Source organism: Nipponia nippon, unplaced genomic scaffold (genome assembly GCF_047370975.1).
Source record: "Nipponia nippon isolate SJK-2023a ecotype South Korea unplaced genomic scaffold, ASM4737097v1 scaffold_16, whole genome shotgun sequence".
In the NCBI taxonomy this organism is placed as follows: domain Eukaryota; kingdom Metazoa; phylum Chordata; class Aves; order Pelecaniformes; family Threskiornithidae; genus Nipponia; species Nipponia nippon.
The window spans coordinates 9,861,536-9,882,474 of NW_028262332.1; the positions used below are offsets into that span (position 1 = coordinate 9,861,536).

At 45.1% G+C, this 20,939-nt stretch overlaps 1 protein-coding gene across 2 annotated transcripts in view; it reads left to right on the top strand.

The window, feature by feature from the left end:
• The first annotated feature begins 15,213 nt into the window (after window positions 1–15,213).
• Window positions 15,214–20,939, top strand: part of CCDC187 (coiled-coil domain containing 187) — a 45,966-nt gene continuing 40,240 nt past the window's right edge. The window contains exons 1-6 of one of the 2 annotated variants that reach the window (XM_087753304.1): window positions 15,214–15,561; window positions 15,931–16,014; window positions 16,745–16,788; window positions 17,456–17,702; window positions 18,831–18,900; window positions 19,339–19,967. In XM_087753304.1, coding sequence (XP_087609430.1) covers window positions 17,534–17,702; window positions 18,831–18,900; window positions 19,339–19,967 — 868 coding nt within the window. In that variant the 5' untranslated portion in view covers window positions 15,214–15,561; window positions 15,931–16,014; window positions 16,745–16,788; window positions 17,456–17,533. The remainder of the gene's footprint in view (window positions 15,562–15,930; window positions 16,015–16,744; window positions 16,789–17,455; window positions 17,703–18,830; window positions 18,901–19,338; window positions 19,968–20,939) is intronic. The other variant, XM_087753305.1, reaches the window with a different exon arrangement.

The window sequence follows — 20,939 nt, forward strand, 5'->3', positions numbered from 1 at the left end:
AAAATGCCACTAATTCATCTGGTGAATCGTGTCCACATTGTGTCACGTGTTGGGAAGGACACGGAGCAATTGGAAAGACTCCAGATGAATGTGACAAGTGTGACCTATGAGAAAAGGTAAGAGAAATGGATTTGTTCAGTTAGATAAGATCAAGAGGAAGTGGAGCAGTAATCTTTAAACATGAAAAGGGCTACTGCAGAGAGCGGCAAAAAGGAGGAATGGATCGTGAAAAAGAGGATGGGATGCAAAATAGCCGGGCTAGAAGCCATCACAGGAGATGCATGGTCATTGTAGTTAGTCAGACATTGTGTACCTCTGCGCTTCCAACCGCTTTTTGTTTCTGCAGTCTTAAGGCACAGCATCTTGTTCCTCCTAGTTACTGAATGGCTCTACACCTTCACTTACAAACACAGGCAGGATCACAACGCTAAGCAATAGCACTGCAGGATCCTTAAAACTTCTTGAGCAGTTTTTAATATTGCTTTTAGAAATTGATATCCAAAGCTACCACAATAGAAAGAGCTCTAACTATCATCACGTTTCCCACCGCTTGGCAGAGACAACCACGAATGCAGCAAGGCATAGAAAGCTGAAGGGAAGACAGCGAGACAGCAGTACAGAACTGTGATACGGTAGTCAACCAGCAAATTTTGCCAATCATTGAAGGATGGCTAGGGCATAGGAACATTCCTCCACTGCCTCGATGTCTTCATCATCCAGGCACACTGAAGAGTCAGGCACCCCCTCCAAAACACAAAGGTCTCTCTTAATTAGCATGGAAGCTTCCCTGCAGCTCATGAAATGGATTGCTGGTGGCCTCTGCTGGGGTTTATGTGCAAAAAGAGCACTGCAATTCAGATTGCTGAAGCTGACAGACCCCAGCTCAAATCCAGGCTGAACTGGCACTATAATTGTCAACTCTTACCGGCAGCAGCTGTAATTAAACACCATCACCTTGCACTGTCTTTTTTTTCAAACCGGTAGGTTCTGAAAGCACCTTGCTATTGTCCAGTGTACTAGAACAAGTTTCCCATTTTCTAAATTCTTTTAAAGGTAGCCTGCAAGGAAAAACAGGCTATGGTCTCTGTTCCTGTGGATGTAGAACTGAATATTTTTTCCTTGTGCGCTTTTTGGTGTGAAAGAAGGCACAGGTGATCCTCATCTATGGGCAGGTGCATCCAATTTCTGCATCTTCCCCACTAATAGTCATTTAAGTCCTCTCTTTCAACAAGTTTGGTAGAAAGAGAATGGTTTTGAAGATGGAAAGTTCCTATGAGGTTCTTGAAAATATTAGGATAATGAGACCTATTATTGCCCCAGCCAAGAGAATAGGGCAGTGATAACGCCAAGGTTGTTATGTGGCTGAAGATGTTAGTAGGCAGGTAGCAGAACAGGGCTTGTTTTAGAGTTCATGCTTAACTAAGAGTCCAATCACAAGAGACAAATCCACAGGCAAGCAGGCTTTCAGCAGCGCTTGCAAAAAGGTCATGAAACTATTAGCAAGGTTGAAAGTTGGCCACTGTCAAACTGGAGATGGACAGAGAGGCTGTAAATGACCCACTATCAGTCAGACAAAGTAGACAAACCAGAACGGGGTGGGGATGGTAATAATTTCCTTACCCCTTTCCTTCACATTTTAGGCAGCTTGATAATCTTAGTCTGGAGACAGAATAGTACTAGTTTAAACCAGCCTAAAAAGAATCACACAGCAAAACTGGGGAAAGTTTGTCTTGGCTTATATCAGATGGTTTTACAGCCGTGAATTTAGATGGAGATAAACATATCTTTGAGGAAGTTTGCACCTTTTTAATATCAAAGTACTCCAAAGGATGTAACTTTTGTGTGCATGCTTCTAAATGGTAGCTCGAGTTGCAGGAAGTGTAGAGAGGGGAGATAGATGCAAATTTATAATTAGCAGAATTCCTTTAAAAACAACAATAGTAGTTTACAGTGAGTAGAGGTGAATAAGCAAGCAAGCAACAATGGCTGTCAAAAGCAGTTCTATGGTAAAAGCGAAAACTGAAGAGACAAAACCCTGTAGAGACAGGATAAATCAGGCTGGCGCACGTGCTCTTTCTTTCCAAACTGCAATATGCATGTGTTGTGGTGGTGTTTATTTTTTAGCTTTTAATGTAGAGTAAAAAATCCACAGATGTCAAAAGACCTTGAGATAACAAACAAGCACGTTTTCTTGTCACTGAGCAAGGCTGTGCCACCAGGCACAGGTCATTTAACCTTCCACACTTTGTTTAGCTCACTAAACAGCTAACCCAGTAAATCTTCCTCTGTTTCTCCTAGCCCGTCCCCGCGGTTCCTGAGCACTGGTCCAGCACAAGTGTTCATGCAGCCGCACACTGAACTGAATCAGAGAACTGACCCAAGTGAAAAGTAACCCAGCAAATGCTCCGCACATGCGTACACAGTGGGTATTTTTCAGCTAGATCCATTCCTTCCCCAGTTTGTTGGGCAAGTATCTGCACAGATGCAGGCACCAGATGAAGAACAGAGGACTGGAAGGGAGGGGACGATGGGCAGCGTAGCCTCGGCCAGGACTGCTTTCTTGTGACACATCACTGTTGCTGCTGCCATATGCTGGTTTCTAAAGTGGAGATAACAAAATAAGTTCTATCTATCCCTCCTGGGGAAGGAATAAGAATTAATGTCTGAAGATCTTAAATGTATTACTGAGCTGTGAGCAAAGTAGTTTGACGAAGCCTGAAACCTGCGTGAAGATGGGTAAGAAAGGAGTTAGCTTTGTTAAAGAAAAAGGGAGTAACAGAAATGCCCCTGGAGGGTGCGAAGGCTGGTGTGCGCATCGGGGCCACACACAGCCTGCCTGAACCAGGAACATTTGCTTTGGCTTTGGGATTTTCATAAAACATAATTTACATGAGTTGCAACAACAGTCTCCTCAGGACAGCCCAGAGCCATGCAGGAAACTCGTGAGGGGACAGGGATGGGTTTCAGCAGGAGCGCTTAGCCATTCCTGTTATTTAAAACAACATATTAAGAACAAGGTTCAATATCTTTCTTTGGAGAACAGAACCCTGCATGCACCTGGAAGATTTAACAGGTCTAAATAAAACTGCTGTGCTGCACAGCTTTTTTTCAGGACCTGGAAAGGAATTACACTTTTCAAGGGCTTTTGCAATCCTTCTTTCCACTGAATCTGGTCCTAAGGCAACAAAACTCTGTTCAGAGGGTGGGACTCAGTGAGGAATCATTCTTTCCTCTCCAAAGTAGAAGAACAAAAGGTTATTACAGTCTGCAGATAACCTGTAGTAGAGACTCACAGCCAGGAATATTCTGCATACCTGAAATAAGGAGGATCATCTGAGAGTGAAGAGTTGCTTTGCTGACTGTGGTTGTCTCTTTTAGAACCTCTTGGAGCACAGAGACCCAGGAAAAGCTCTGAGTAATGAGCTTCTCTGAATAATTTAGCTGTGTGCATGCATGCCTGAAACAGCCGCAACTGCTGAGCAAAGAGACCCTCTCTGGGGCTCACATTCACACCCAGAGCTACGCTGCCCTGGCTAGCCAGTGGTGTGGTAAGATGCCTGTTAGGCAGCACAGCTGGATGCAACCCCCTGCCCAGCACCTGGGTAGTAACACAGCAAGCATGCTCTTAACTTTCTTTCCCCACCCCAGGGTAAGGCCCTCACGCCCACCCCTCTCTTCTCCTGGTACAGCACGAAAACACACACCAAGACCTTAACAGCTTTCAAAAGTTACATTCCTTTATGTTTGGGTGCACGCATCCGTTGAGGATTTGGCCTTTCCAGCTTTGTGCATATTTATACATCCCGTGTCTCTGATGTCCCTGAATTTCCTTTTCATTAGTACTCCTCTCAGCCTCGGAAGAGGCAAACAAAGAGGCAGAACTTATCCGCTTCCTTTAGCTTTCAAGCTTGACTGAAAATGCTTCATTAAATAAATAGCAAGAGACCCTTAAAATTCCCTTGCCCTCAACCTCATAGCTTGTTTGATGAAATGAGATCCTATGGCCTGGCATTGGCCTGCTTGGTAGATGGGGATTTTTTAGGCAGGGCCAGAGGGGACTGTCCTGACTTCTTTGTGCTAATGTCATGTATGCTTTGGATCCAAAAAGCCAGCACCTCTTCTTCAGCTGAAATCTTACTCTTTACCTCAGAGCAGAATGACTGTTTGTACAGAGTGCCTGGGCAGGCTTTTGAACTCAGCAAGTTTCAAGCACAGGCAACTGATGCGTGTTGTAACAGCGCTCTGCCTCATGCCAGCCTCCTCCTCTGCCCTGGCATCGCTGTCTCTGGATGCAGCTTGCTAAGGGGAGCCTGGCCCAGCCTGCTGTGGCACTGCAGCCCCAGGGCTGCTCTGGGCCAGTGCAGGGTGCTCAGGGTCTCTGCAGACACACTCATCTTCCTCCTTGCCTGGAATCAAAACTGGCAACTGGTGTGGTCTGCGTTTCAGCTTGGCTTTGCCGTGACCGTGAATTACCTGAGACCCAGTCTGACTGATGGGCCTAGAGGGGAAGCTGGAGCTGACTGCAATATCCAAGAGGGATGATATTTGATAACCAGCTGGGGGGGATGTGAACAGCCTTGGCATTATTAATGGCCTCTCACACGGGCCCCCAGGCATCTCAGTGATGTTTGCAGCAAGCTGGACGTGCTCGAGCAACACATGGGTTTCTGCTTCCTTTTCATCTCTTGGAAAATTCCCATGGCTTCTCACTGCCCGGGGGCACGTGCTCTGTAGAGCATGGTCGCTGCCTGCTCGCTGTTCCTGCAGGAGAATTTAACGGCCTGCAAGGTGCCTACTTCGAGAGGTCTTCTTAGGACTTCACCCAAGAGGGTGATGGGAGTCTCTCTTGTGCTTCATCAGAAATATGCTGGCTTTTTAATGGGCTTGGAAGACTCCAATGGCAGTAACAGGGAGCTTTTCTTGGAGGCGCTTTATCAAAGCTTTATTGCTCAGGCAAATACCCCAGAGCTCCTAGTCAGGATCAGCTCATGCTTACAATGATGGCAATGGGTTTGTTTAACCAACTTCATTTCCAGTAGTCAACAGACAAAAACCCAATTTCTCCTGCTGGAAGTCTGGGAAAACCTCCTGTTAGCATTAACTGAAATAAGAATTAATCTTTCATTATACTTGAAAGCCCAGAGGAAAAATACAGATTTTCACCTTTGAAGGGGGCTTTATTTCCTTTTTAAATTGTAACCGTTGGTAATGACCTTAATTACAAGCAAGCGTGTTTGGGTTTGTTTTTAAAACAGATTGCCAATAGTTACACTTTGATCGCGTTGTTTAGTCAAGCTTCTGCAAGTGCTTTCCAAACACTCCCCGCGTAACTGACAGGGTTTCTCTCTATTTAACCAACCAACAGCTCAGAGAATCAGAGACAGGAGGTGCAGAAGGAGCGGGCAAAGTGACTCTGTCACCAGCCACACCGCAAGGTCACAGAGGCTCCTGCAGCAGCACCAGACTGCGTCGCCCCTTGCAGTCCCCGCACCGGCTCCTTGCGACAGGAAGCACGTTCTGGTTAGAGCCAAAGCTGCAGCCTAACCACACAGGCTCAGGTCTAAACCCATCAATTTCTTAATCAGCAATGAAAGCCGATGCAAAAATATCACCATTTACCGCTCAACTCTGCTAAGTGTTTATGGCAGGATATAAAGGGGTTTTTTCTACATTTCTTCCACTTGAAGATAAGTCTGTTCTTATCATTCTACTAGAATATTAGGACACTATTATAGCAACATTAAGCAGCATTTTCTAAAAGTAATAATTCTCATTTTAGGACTGATAACTGGCACAGTGCACACTCTCTGCACCATTAATGCTGATTTTTGAGCAAATAACAGAACACAAGGAAAGTTTCAAAGGCCTGAAAAGAGACTAATAGTGAAGTGAAATGTCTTAGGAAAGTAACTGGGATGACCCAAGTAACTTTAGCCTCATTAGTCCAATACTGATGCCACGCTAATATGGGACACAGTCAAAAAGGCCATGGAATGTCAATCCATTGCTCCAGAAAACTGCTCATCAAACAAGCAATCTTTCTTTTGAGGAGATTATAAATTCAGTTAATAAAGGTAATTCTGCTGACATAATAGACTTAGACTTCTGCAAAGCAGTTGACTTAATCTTGCATGACATTCTGTTAAAAATAGTACTCAACAAAATCGATGTAGCTTATATTAAATGGATCGAAAATTTGGTAACATGAATCTAAAAGTAATTATCTGATGGAGGAATTTCTAGTGTGTCCAAAAGGCTTTACTCTTGGTACAATGTTATTCAACATTTTTATCAATGATCTGTCATTACTGGCAAAGTTTGTGTAAAAAATGCAATTTAGAATAACAGTAACAATTGATAAGAGAGGTGGGATTGGTTTGTTTGGTAGGGTGGGACACTTTGGAGCGTGCATTCCAGCACAGCCGAACATCACTGCATTTACAGTTCTGATGACAAGAACAAGTTGATAATGCAGATGCTGAAATGCAGGGGCTGTGAAAAGGCTATCAGGGTACCGCAAGCTAACAAACCAAGTGTCAGACCACAAAGCAATGCTGTAGCAAAGAAAGTAAATATCAGCTACAGGAGCGATGCAAAATTAGCATGTCGATTTAGCTTGCTTAAGTGAATTTTAAGGCGTGACTTAATCTTAGATGACAGTTAACTTTATAGACAAGAAAATTTCTGGGAATAGAAAGCTTTTTGGTCTAGTAGAAAGTGGCATATCCAGAACTTGCAGCTAGGAAAATTCAGACTGGAAATAAGATGTGATGTTTACATGTAGGTAATTAAACAGTGGAACAACTAACTTCTTAGCAACCGAGTGCACCCTCCATTAGTTGGTATCTGGAAGAATGGTGTTTAAATATGCTGCAATTCAAACACAAGTTCTGGGTCCAATGCAGCGCTTGCTGAGTGAGTGTTTACTCTGCGTTATATCAGAACTCTAATTAGACAATCTGCTCTGTTATCTGTAAAACCACTCTTCTTGTTTTACCTATCGATTGGTTTTATCTACTGATATTTGATATTTTTCCTGGGCTGGCAAAGCTCAACATTATGGTTGACATGACAGTCGTGTTTTTAGTGTAACACGTACTGCAGTATCGACCACACTATGTGATTAACAGCCTGTATTGCCTAAGGGACGAAATGAATATTAACATTTGCTCAAGTTGTCTATTGAGATCAACTATTTGTGTCCTTTGTTGATTGCAGCCTGAAGGCTGCGTTGGCCTCTTGGAAAAGAACAGAGTCCTGATTCTAAATGAAATGTTTGGGAGTGACAAAGCACAATGTTAGTCTACGTTTAGAATCCCATCCCCTCACTTTTCCTTGGAAAAGCAAAGGGAGCGAAGGTAGTGGCTTGGCTCCTCAGAACAGTGTGTCTACCTCCTGGCTGCTGCTTTTGACTTTCACTCGAGAGCTGCTAAATGATGTTGTCATAGAAACATAAAAGGGGCATCTGGGAGCCCTTCCAGTCTGGGTACGCACAGGACAGCACATTTCACTCGTGTGTGTCTGGGTCTCTGCAAACTTATTACCTTTCTAGCACAATTAACCGAGTCCAGGTTTTCTTACCAAATTCTTGTGTCGTGGTGGCGCTCCTTGCTCACAGTGCCTCAGCCCCTAAATAACCATCGTTTCCAGGTGTCCAGGATCTGTTCTTTCTCTCCGTGAGGTAGCACGCCCACCAGCTTTGCTGCAAGCAAACAGAAATTCCTCAGGGTCAGCTTCTCTACTTACATAAACTGGGATAGCTCTAGTTACTGACACAGGGCTGTACCACTTTACATCAGCAGAGAATTTAGCCTTCAAACATATGCTATGTTTATTTTCCATTGGAGATGGGTATGCAGATAGTATCTACTTTCCTTTGCACTTAGCTCCATATAGATTAATTTTGTCAACAATAAGGCAATACTTTTGCTGGTTTACATTATTATCGAAAGAGACAGGAAAAAAAAAAGCCCAGACAAACGAATTCCAGTCACAGTCATAAATGATCTTGGGTTAAATGACCGTGCTGTCTAGCATCCCAGGGGATAGCAGCAATGAAACTCTGGCAAATCTGAGGGCAACCTGACTTGACAGAGCATAACAAGGCAAAAGACAGTCTGCTGTGTTATTTTACCCTGCTGCTTTTCCGTTGACAATATTTTGGATTGGCACTTAGTGGTAAAACAAATATAATCAAGGGGAAATCGAGTGAATTTATGAGCAGAGGGTCAATGGCACCAGGGACTGTTCTTAGTAAGTGGGATATATAAAGCATTTCTGCTCTCATAACCTCTTGCAGTCACCTGTACTAGTGTCCCAACCGGGACAGAGCAGATCAGCTCCGATGCTGTTGTGCATCAGAGGAGAGCTCTCACGGTGCATCCGCACACACCACAATGTACTAGCCTGCCCGAGAGTTTCTACCTAGGTAATTAGGTAAGCTTCTCACTATGTCACTTGCAAATGATGCAGGTCTGAAATTAATAGCCGGCAAATTGCTGAGTGGAGATAAAGAACTGAAAGGTGGCAGGAGGGATTTTTAAAGCCACTGAAGGTCCAAGGAAAGCACTACAGAGAGGAAACCATGCAGAAGGGGAGTGGAAGCTCTGACTGGCAGCATCTGCTGTGTGGGCAGGACTCGATGGCAAAGAAACAGGCAGCAGCAGCAGAGGAAGGACGGGAGGACCCAACTCCCAGATTTTGACTGGACTATTTGGATTTCGAATGTAAAAGTCTTCTTGAAGGAAGAGGCTGAAATCTTGCCATTCTTGGTAGCTGTTTGATGCTTTGTTGAAAGGTTGAAGCAGAACAAAGCAACATTTGAAGAAAAAGCTGTGCAGCACAGTAAAACACCCTTACAGTGTACAGAGCTTTGAGTCTTTGCTGCTGAGGATGCTGTATTCTCCAGCTCAGAAGGAATTTTCCTTCTTATATTTAACGTCAGAAATATACCCAGGTGTGTACTAAACTACATATTTAAATCCAGTCACACTAAGTGCAGGACACATGGTAAGCCAGGAGATTTTGAGCTTTGTTACTAGATATGACAAGGCAAGTTACTTAAGCGCATGCAGTTCTGCAGGAGCTAACGACCACATTGGCCCCACGGTGGTTCCATGGAAGTTAGATTTAACCGTTACCCTGAGCTGGGAGCGGGATCAGACAGATGTGTGGTGTCTCATCCAGGAGGAGATTATGTGGTACTACCACTCGGGTCTTGGTAATGTATGGTGATGAAGGCAGCACTGCAAAAATAATGTTGTTGCTGTCTCATACCACTCCATCTATCACTGTGCTTGAATGTCAATAAATGGGAGAATCTGAAAACAGTAAATCATTCCCCACTCATCTGATCCCTTGTTACAGAAGCACTGTTTGTGGCTTATAGCACATTTGTCTCACTTACAGGTGTAACAAGCTGTTTTGGAGGCCTTCCCCAGATGGACTCTTCTCCAGCTCCAAACCAACAGCACAAACTGAGCAGCATTCCTGAGCTGCAGGGTCTACCACCTGCAGGGCTGTGCAAGCAGGGAACAGACTCTGCTTCTCCTCTCTCTGACTTTGTTGGGCATAGGTATGGTGCATCCTTGGGCCTGCTGCTCTGATTTGGTGCACAGGGATCATATGCCTGCTCGTTGCATGCCTGGTCCAGCCCCCACCAAAACCCCCAAGAATGTTTGCATCAGCTTCTGCAGGTTTTAGGTCAGGCTTTAAGATACCTCATAACTTTGTACTCCTGTAATTCTCCCTGCCCACCTACCCTTCCTTTTTCATTTTACAGTGCATGGAGACAATGGGCAAGGAAATGTGCCATTTTACCTGTAGATTGTTGATTTAAATTGCCTAGTCCCAGCCTGGCGCTATAAATCCTCTCATGCAGCTGGAGAGCCCCGTTTACTATAGCGGGTTTCCATGGCAATCCTGCGCTCTCCCACGTTCAGCTGCACAGTGCAGGCAGCCCCCCCCCGCCTTCTTCACTTCAGATTCCATTCACATCATCTCCTATTGATAGGAAAATACCCAAATGGGCCACGGATAGCTATTTCCTATCTTAACACACTTTCCCCCAGTAACTGGGTGATATATATGTATTTTAGCACATGAAGAGAACACTTGCCCTTTTCCAGACATCATTTGGCAAGCAGCATAACATCCAGATATTCTGAAGGTCTAGTTCTTTCCTGACACACATTACTCTTGTTATTTTAGGACATCAACAGGAAAATACAAGCTGAATCTTTCCTTGTGTTTCTGGCTGTAATCACTGCAAAGGAAGTGTGTATCTCTATTGCAGCAAATCCCTCCCTAGGCTTGGGGCAACCTCATGGAAGCCTCCCACCTGCATTTCAGCCGTTCCCTGTACAGCACTGAGTACAACTCAGTAACTGAGTCTATGACACAGTCCATGGGAAAAGTATCTGCCTGTTCCTAACAACATGGGAAACAGCATGAGCTGCTAGGATTGAAAAAAAAAAAAGAAAGGTCAGTGGTACCAACAAAAATTTTGCAGCCAGGGTCAGGCTCGTCCCTCTGTATCTCTGAGTGTTTTACATGAATATTGCTATTTTACAATATTACCTGTGGAGGAAGAAAATTATGTCTTATCTCAGGAACTGTGACAAGGCATCGTTAATGGGGCAGCCCATTTATCTCAGTCTTATTATGCTCCTGATTTGAGAGACAATAAGTACCCTTAAGAATTAGTTCGATATGTAGTGGTCAACCCTAAGCTCTTTGCAGGTTCAAATCAAATCCCAATTTATTAAGTGTCTTTATCTTTGTCCCTTTTAACTTCAGCTCATGTTTTGTCACAGAATTCAGTGGGTGCAGGATTGGGCCCTTGGCTGTCAGACTTCAAAGCAGTACACTCTTTTTTTTTTTATCAGCTGCCTCTTCCCACCATATGCTTACTACAAAATTCATGTCACATCCAGCTTGCAATCGAAGTCTAGATTTGTGCTTTGATTGTTTGCTAACTGAGAATTGCTGTGAAAAGTGGTTTACAATGTAAATTGCTTAGTCAGGCACAGTAAAAAACAACAACAAAAAAAACCCAACCAAAAACCCGAGTACCATTTCCTTTCCTTTTAGCTGGACATATTTTCCAAAAGCAAGGGAACTCACAACTCTCACAAAGCTAGGCACACATTGCAAACCAGCAAGAGAAAGAAAGGAGTGTGCCTGCCAGGGCTGCGAATTATAGCTTGTAAGATCCTTGGAGTATATCTGATGGGCACAAAAGTATAGCTGCGTGATATGCAGCTGTTTCAAAACACAGAGACTTAGGAGGAATTTCTGCGTTTGGTTCACATATGTCCTGGTTTCGGCTGGGATGGAGTTAATTGTCTTCCCAGTAGCTGGTACAGTGCTGTGTTCTGGATTTAGGATGAGAATAATGTCGATAACACACTGATGTTTTAGCTGTTGCTCAGCAGTGCTTACACGAGTCCAGGACTTTCTAGCTTCCCCTGCTCTGCCCGGTGCCCAAGGAGCTGGGAGGGGGCACAGCCAGGACAGCTGACCCCGACTGGCCCAAGGGCTATTCTGTACCATATGGCGTCATGCCCAGTATAGAAACTGGGGGAGCTGGCCGGGAGGTGGGGACTGCCGCTCGGGGACGGGCTGGGCATCGGTCAGCGAGTGGTGAGCAATTGCATTGTGCATCACTTGTTTTGTATATTCTTTTTTTTAAATTGTTGTTGTTGTTATTATTATTATTATTATTATTATTATTATTATTATTATTATTATTATTATTATTATTATTATTATTATTATTTTCTCTTCCTCTGCTGTCCTATTAAACTATCTTTATCTCAACCCATGGGTTTTACTTTCTTTCCGATTCTCTTCCCCATCCCACTGCGGGGCGGGGAGGGTAAGCGAGCGGCTGTGTGGTGCTCAGCTGCCAACTGGGGTTAAACCACGACAACATACATATGCACTTCCTCAATTTTGCTAGGCCTTGTGGGTTATTGGTTTAAATATTTCCTAAACAGTGACAGTGCACAACAGCGGAAACTGAAGCCTCTGGGAGGTGAGCCTGCAGCCTGAAAGATGTCAAACAAACCTCCAGGCTCCAAACAGCCTGGTACGGGGTCGAGCAATTACCAAGCCCACTTGCCTTTGCCTTGCAAAAACACCAGAGAACCACGCTGAAGCTCAGAGGCCGCAGTGTGGCAGAGCTGGGCGCTTCTTGTCCCACCTCATTCCTGTGCATGCAAGCGTGAAGGTAGCAGAAACTGCTGGCTGGGAGAAAGCAGAGACTTGTAACTGGACAATATGCTCTCCATGGGATAATCCCATGCGATGGGTTAGCAGCATCTCTCTTGGCAGATTCTTATCTGCAAGAAACTTTGCACTATCCTTTCCAGAAAAAGCCTAAAATGGGTTTTGTAAAACCTCCGCTGGGTATGCGATAGCCTGTAGCCTAATTTGCTAAAATGAGTAGGTGGCAGTCTGAGTACCTCTGTAGGGGAAATTTACTGTTTGAGGGCTGATGCATCATAAATGCCATATGAGTGAAAACATGGGGCCTAATTCTGTCTTAGTTCCATGTGACAGGAGCTGTGGAGCTGGCAGGCCAGAACCATACACAACTGGCTCATTTTGCTCATACAGATCTAAAATACAAATGGATTTGCTCCTATCTGCCTCGGCTCACACTTAGCTCCCTGACTTGGGAGTTTCACACACTGCAGAAGTGGGATTTGGCCCAATGATAGGTTTTGCTTCATCTCTCAGCAGATTTGTGGTCTAACACTCCAAGATGTGCAGCATAACACGCTGGCAATCTGTCACTCTCCTGGCTCTCGTCAGCTCCAACAGCTTGCTGAGAAAAAACGGTGCCAAAATAGATGCCAGTCCGACCTGAGGGACTTGAGAAGCATTGCCTGTGCGCAGCTGAAAGCTCTGCCTGTCACAGCACGTGCATTCCCGCTCCGCTTGGCTCCTCCATCAACCCAGCAGGCTGGGACCAGCCCTGGGCTTTCCTGGTTGCTGTCGCAGTTTCCCATTTTACCAGATCTTCACTGGAAGCTGCCCTCCCACTGCTGAGGTTTCACATTACTGTTCTCTCCTCTCTCTTCGGGGACCAGTTCGCTTGGCACAGTGGCTGCCTGTGAACCCCAAGGCTGCAATTAGGGCTCTTATCACTTGCGCACCCTGAATAGCTGTGGCTCCTCTCTTGGACAAGATCTGCATTCCCAGCACTGAAACCTCTAATCAGGCCAAAACGTTGGCTTGGAACAGCTTGAAATGGGAACTCCACGACTCCAGTCTGCAGCTCAGGAATTCCTTGTTTGGTTAGACTTGAAAAGCTGAAATGCTGGGGATGTCTGAGCACAGACTGCAGTGACATTTATTAGATTAGCAGTCTGAGTCTGTTTCTTCAAGAGAACTTCTCTGGAGACCACAGGGATCCGTGTACATGAAAGGATGTGGTGTTGGTATCTTGCCTCACCATCTGAGTACTTTCCAGTAATAACAAACACTTACAATACTGACATTGCTGCTTAAAGTAAATCTGCAGGATTTGCATGAACAAATAATTGAGGACACAAACCAGAAACAAGAGCCAGATTCAATATAAACCAAAATGCTGATGAAACAGTACATCAGTCTCCTCTGCTCTGCAGTGAGGTGGGACCTAGAAGAGGATACAAAGCCTCTTCTCAGGGTACTTACTGAAATTCAACCCATGACAGCAGTAATTGATGGCCACTGCTGTAGGGTAAAAGGAAATTTGTTTTATCCCTATTTGTTTGTCTTTATCGTATTCACATGCCTTCTGTGAATATCTGAGCCAATGGCAAGTATAGCCTTGGGACCTGCAGAATTGCAGCACATGTGAGAGGATATTTCTGGGAAGCAAATTTACAATTCAGAAATGGAAAAATTTCACAGGAAACCAATGCCTAAGGACCATCCAACCAAGGAAGAGAAGCAGCATTGGATGATTAGCCTAGTCTTGGCCATTATATGTTGATTGTAGCAGTTTTGGTTGTAACCACAGATCCAGGAATTAGCTGTGAGTAACTCTGGGGCAAAGAGCTGCAGAAACCAAGTCTCCCAAAGCAATGCATGGGCAGCATGCAAAGAGAAGGCAAATTCACCAACTGAGATACGCCTCGAGGGGTGCTTAGCCATCTGCAGCCATAATCTCGGGAGGGTTTAAGAAATGCACTGGCAGGCGTTAGTCTTGGAAGTCACTGCCCATTGAAGCCCATCAGAAAGATGCTCTGTGAAAAGGCTGAGTATGAAAATGAAGAGGAGAGTGAATCACTGCTATAGCAAGAGCTTTTCTGCTGCTACCATTCCGTGTTGTCTTTCACCAAAGTGGCAACTGCCATTCTCCTGGGTTGTCCTGGCAGAAACAGGGGCCTGAGCCTCCCAGCAACGTGAGCGCTTCATCTCCTGTTTGCGAGCTGAGTTTGCCCTCTGCTGTTTGCTGAATAAACTGTTCCCTCTGGTTAATCCGAAATGGGAGGTTAAGAACAGCGAGACCTGAAGAAGCAGAATGGCTACCCCAGATTTCAAATACTTAAACTTGAAAAATGTGACACCCACAAATGTGGAAAAACCTTATCTGAGACTTCAGCATACACTTTATATTCTCAAGCTTTTCTTTACAATCACGAAGACCAGAAACACTTTTTTTCATTAGCCCCTAAATAAAAGCCAATATTCAGAATTAAGCCCCCTGCTCTCTTGAGACCAGGGATTCAGGTGTGACAGAGAGTGCTGCTGAGAGCAGGATCAAGGGCTGGAGGAGTCCGCAGAGGAAGGTGTGAGGGGAGGTGCCCTGGGATGACAAGAAGTGCCCTGCAATGAGGAAAGGTGCCCTGTGATGAGGGCTCAGACAGGTCTGGTTTCTCCCCCTGCTCTGGCACCGTATTCTCTCTCCATCCCAGAACTGCAGAGCTGCTTCCACCTGGGCCCCAGGTTGGTCGCCCTGCTCCTCCGCTGCCCTGCCCGCTCCTCTGCAGCCATCCAGCCCTGGGAACGGTCATTGCCAGGATGCCAGACGCCCTGGAAAGGACACAAGGGCTTGTCAAGAAAGCTGCTGGAATCTTGCCACATGTTTGCAAACTGAGATCAGCCTTCAGGCTCCTCTTGGTGCTGTTTGTTTTCTCCTCTGTTCCTAACAGCCTCTCCCTGTGCTGTTGCTACTGTCGCCCTGCACAGAGGGGCTCAAACAAAGGTGTGGTGACGGTTGATGGCTGGCTGGGCTGGTGGGACTCCTCTGGACGTCCTCCTGCGCCTCCCAGCGCTCATGGGCAGGGCAGGGACTGACCTGGTGCTTGTCTCAGCAGAACTTCTGTGTTCCCAACTGGTGCCAGGGAGCTGGCACCTGCGGATGGCTCAGCCCAGGGAAGGAGCAGCAAATGGGATGTTGAGTGCGGAGATCTTTCTCACACCTTCCTTTGGAAGTGGCTTCTGGGATTAGCCACTGTAGAAAGGCTGCAGCCCTCCCACAGATCATCTCTAAAGTGCTTCTCTACATGCTTTTGCACAGCTCCTAGGTGGAGGCTGTTCCATGCATGGACGAGGCTTCAAAAGGTAAGTGTTAACCAGGTGGTAACAGGGGGATGCGGGAGGGAGCTGACTTCCTTGACTCTCTGATCATGGTCATATCCCCAAGCGAGCACGCTAGACTCCTGAGCTCCCAGGGCAGCTCTTCAGGGTGTATTGACCCAGAGCAGGACATTTACCAACTGTGCCATATCCCTGTCTCTCCCTGAGACTCCCTCACAAGGCTGAGAAAATTAATAACAGGTAACATTTGTGAACACCACAGAAATGTAAATGATGAGGGTCTTTATGGGCAGTCAGCAATTATAGATGAGAAAAAAAATATATAGGCATAAAAATGACCTAGTCTGTTCTCAAAGGGTAGCAATGACTAGTCCTTTTGCATGGTTATTTCAGACATGGATATCAAGTAAGCAGAGCTCTAGCACATCTGGAAGATGGATAACAGTTTTGCATCTGGAGAATCAGATCCTCTAGCTGGTACGTGGGTAATGAGCTTCCATTTTCCTCCGTATGGTCATAGCAGAGACTTGGATAAGTTTATTTTAAACCAAGGATTTATCACTTCTTGAAAGACTGTAGTGCTTAGTTTAATCTGGATTGCATGACTTCAGACACAATGGAGCAAATATTTTTAAGTTCGGAGGGTGTTGGACAGTTTTGTAACTGTGCTTGTTGCTCTTACAGCAAGACCAAAACTCCCCATTTCATGCTGCTTTCTAACAGAAACCTGCTCTATGAATCTTCCTCAGCCTGAAGTCATCAAGACTCAATTACTGTTGAATGTATGCAATAAGTTCACATTAGGAGCTTCTCCATATCTGATATGTTGCTTTGCTTTTTCTGTAAAAAGACACGAGCCATTCTTACTCTCACAGGTTTTTTTTGTAACTACTACCAAATAGGACTAAATTGGGAAATTCAGCTCAGTCTTTCCTAAATACATGCAAAACTACCAGCTAGTATCAGTGAGGATTTTCCTGAATAAGCACTAACATAGCTCAAAGAGCATTAGCTCTGATGGAACTAAGCACACATTGAAAACAAGCCATATATAAAAGCGGTCCAGACACAATTTTTCAGGAGCAGTTCTGTGTTTCAGCCACCAGCTCTATAATCTGTTTTGGCTTGGGCATGAGGGGAAATTGCCTATAGTGAAGACACGTGTGAAGAGATGCTAAAACATGTCTTTCATCTCCCGCTTCCACAGATGTGGCCTTGGCTTGGAAGAGTCTTCAGAAAGCCAAAGCAGCGGTACGTGCGGTTCAGGGAACACTTGCTGTCACATACCTTTATCACTTTCTGTCAGCTACCTGTGCATCACCTCCACAGAGTGTTCTTTCATGGAAATAATGTAATTGAAAGCGATGTAAACATGCCATTTTGTTTGTTCTTTTGCAATGAACATATAACCTCTTTAATCATTTGCTAAATGGCAAAAAAGAGGATAAGGAGAAAAGCAAGGAATCTTACCAAATGTCACAACACTCTTCAAAACTAATGACAAGAGCAGATAAAGGTTTGCCTTGCTTGTGGCTGAAGCCCTGAGCAGAATAATAGCTGATACTCCCTGAGCCAGGACATCCTCTGAATCCTCCCTGTCTTATTGTCCTCTTACTAGGAAACATAATAATGTTTATATCAGGCACAGCAGCTGCAATCATAACAGTGAAATTGCTTGGATGAATGCATAATATTATCCAAATGCATGCGGTGTTGGTTGTGCAGCCAAGGCCTGACACTCGTATCACACTGCTGAAGTTGCTGTTGGCGGGGGCTACTTCCAGCTTATGCTGTTTTGAAAAACATCAGAGCAGCTCTGGTAAAAATCTGAGGCACACATACAGGCAAAGTGTAAATAATGGAGAGAGGTGATTTCATCTCTTATCTACCCAGTCAACTGCATTCTTTCCAACTGTAGGAAATACCACATGGAACATGCTCAGACATGCCGGTATTTACAGAGTAACTAGGAGCTGCAAAATTAATCAGAGAAGCAATGTATGCCAGCAAAAGGCTACCACGGAAAAAAAACATATGTCTCCCTTCAAAAGAAAAATCTGCCTTTTCACAGCTACAAAGGATTGAAAACAAATTTTATCATCAAACGTGGAGTTGTGCCAAATCACAGGCAGCCAGAAGAAAGCTCTGGCATGAAAAAAGCTTTGGTGAGTTCTGAGTTACCGGGCAACTGCTGAGACAGGGGGACTGCTTTGGTGCTGGAGGGAAGGTGACAAGAGATAGTGAAAGGCCCTCTTCATTGGGAAAGTGTATATTTTCATCAGCTTTCTACTAATGCCCCCAGAAGAATATCACAATGCACAAGGAGCCACGCCTTGCTGGAAAGAGCACAGGCAAAAGATGCAGCATTAATACCCACCAGCTACAGCAAAGTGAAAGCTACGTGCACTTGTCCTCTGAGGCTTTTTTCCTAGAGATAACTGAAGTGATGTAAATACAGCATTTTGTTTGTTTACTTCTGCAGAAAATACATAATATGTTTAAAATAATCTCTAAAAGACAAAGTGGGATAAGAAAAAAGCAGGAAATTTAACCCAATTCCAGAAGACTCTTAAAAACTAATGAAAAGAACAGACTTCACTTGTTATTTTCGCATCTGCTGGGTATTTGTTTTTGAGATGCCTTATTGGCTGGGAACAGTTTAAGCTGCCAGCCTTTAATAGTTATGGATGCTATTTCCTCCCTAAGCAGTAGGGCTTTGTACCGCGCTCATGGAGATGGCTCACTGCCTCGACCCCGGTCTCAGTAACAAGGATAGCAGGAGAGGTGCGTTGAGTGGATCTGTTAGGAGCTTTGCTGGAGCTTGTGGTTTTGCATGTGAATCTTTTTTTGGCTCCCAAGCCATTTGAACAAGGGAAGGAAAGATGAGATGAATGTTTGTCACTGGGTTTAAATGACAGGGGCACGATGTGACCTGGTGGAGCACACCTTATCACCCTATACTGTGGTACTCAAGTAGCCGGGACAAAGAGTACGAAAGGTAGCGTGGGTTTCTGTGGAAGCTAGTAACCAAATACTCGGTCTGCCCTGCAGGCCTGGCTGGCGTGGAGACAGCGTACACAGAGGATTTTACACCAAAGAACAAACTCTCACTTTTCCATCCCAGAACTGCAATGTTGGCAGGCTCATTACCCAGCATGAACGAAATTGTACCCAGGTGTCCAAAGGGCCAGATTTGGTTTGGGAATATTCCCCAGTAAAACGAACTGGTTTAATTTAATGGTTAAGGAACCTTTTTGGTTTTTTGACATCGACATAATCTTGCTACACTGTAGATGGCGAGAGGAACAGAGATGAAACAGCTTTGAATGAGAAAAAGAGCAATGAGATTCCTCCAGCCTGCAGGTAAGTAATAACCTGAATGTACGGCACTTGGTGGATGAAGAGGCGAAGGCACACATAAAAGGATTTAAAATTCTGGGATGCAGGACTTCAGAAAAAGTTTAGCACCTTACTATTTATTAGAAAAAAAGAAAAAGTCACCCTCAGACATGCTGACCAACAAGCCAGTGGAACAGCCAATGCCCTGACATCAGTTCTCTGTGTTAGTCTATCTGCTCATGCTTGTAATAACTCTTAGCAGACCACGGTTCGCTTTGTACTTTCCCAATATTATCTTCATTTGCCAAACTGCTGATAACTGGCAAAATGCTGATCCTGTGGAGACACTGAGATCACCATCAGAGCATGTTCTAGAAACTCAACTGTCATTCATATTAGCAGTCTATTGAATAATTTCATAATACACCTTACATATTCAGTCTTGTTTTTCTTTTTCTTAAGAAAGGGAAACTGTGCTGCTCCCTCCCCTGCTTGGTCACAGACCTGTTTCCTCGAGAGCCCTGCCGTGAGCTCTGGCCCATCCAGAATGACCTCTCTGTCCCCCAGGGGAGACTCACGCTCAGCACCTTGCAGCCCTGCCAGGAGGGAGGCTGTCGACGGCGAAGGCACAGCTGGGACATGGTCTCCTGCAAAGAGCCTGTACAAACCAAGAAGGGACAATTCCAGGGAGCAGGCAGATTCAAGAGACCGCACAGTACAAAAGGAAAAATCTCCCTGCTCTCTGCATCACCCACCTCATGGCCCTGCAGGGAGCAGTCCGTTCTCAGCCGTCCCACGTGGCAGCCAGAGAAACGCTCCCGTGCCCACGGCTGTCCTGCTTCCTACATACCACCTTTCATCAACCAGCAGGCCCAGTGATCAGAAGCTGGAAGAGTTGTGGAAAAAATCACCCCAAAAGAAGTTAGAGCAACTCAAGAAGAGAATCCAGGAGCAGAAACAAAAGCAGCAAGCAGCATCTCAGGAGCAGAAGTGTCTGATTTCTGCCTATGCTAAAGAGCCACCGCAAAAAAGACCCCTGAAGAGAAAAGTGTGCAAAGTGGCGTCTGCTCCTCCTGCTCCAGTTTACAGAGGTCAGTAGTAGTCTGGCACCTATGGAGAAAGGCTGCAACTGTGTATTACGTAGCAGGGCTTTGGCACAGCTGAATCGCTATCCACACAGCTTCCACCCCACACTTTGGTTTATGCTGGGCAGCAACCGTGTTCATGTGATGATAAATTCATTTACTTCTGCAGCCCTTGGGGGAGCTGTAAACCTCCCTGTGCTATACATATCAACCTGCTTACTGACTTCACTTCTCCACTGGATTTACTCCCCAGTATGCACAAATTTATAAATTTCTTGCCACAAAACAGTAAAGAATTTGCTGAAAATACATTCTTTTCTCCCCTTTCCTCCCACATTCTTCTTTCTGCCAGATAGAAAGCATGAAATGGGAAATAGCAGCACAGTAGTGCGGAGAGGTATCACAGGTATTTAAAGCAGGAATTGTGTAGTTCAGAGCCGTTACGGGGGATTTAACGGTTCATTCAGTGGAACTAGTGTGGTTCTGAAAGCAAGTATTATTAGACTTCCTTATCCTGCTTTGCTGCTAAATTTGGGCCTGAAGTACCATTCATCCACAGCTGTCACTTTAGTTTAGCGCGATTTAAGATCTCAGGTTGCTATGAGTAATGCATGGACTTGAGAGCAAGGACTGCCTACGGCTAGCCCTGTTAGCCTGCCCGCTTGGCAAGCGTTTCTGCCAACGGGGGATTACTGAGGGTATATTAGACTAGAGAAGACGAGCTGAAAAGCTGTACATAATAAATCTTATTGCTATAATAGTATTAGTGTTAATTCATTGGGCACTGTGATCCCTGCTTCCATGGGCATTTCCCTTAGATATGCTCCAAATCACCTTTTACAATGATGTATGGAAGTATTTTATGGTGCTCACCTCGGGTCTGTGGGAGCACATGTCCGTGCTGCCATCTCCCCCTTCCAGCTGAATCAGGCAGCGGTTTCTGTCATCGCTGCGCAGCGTTACCCCTCCTAATACCCA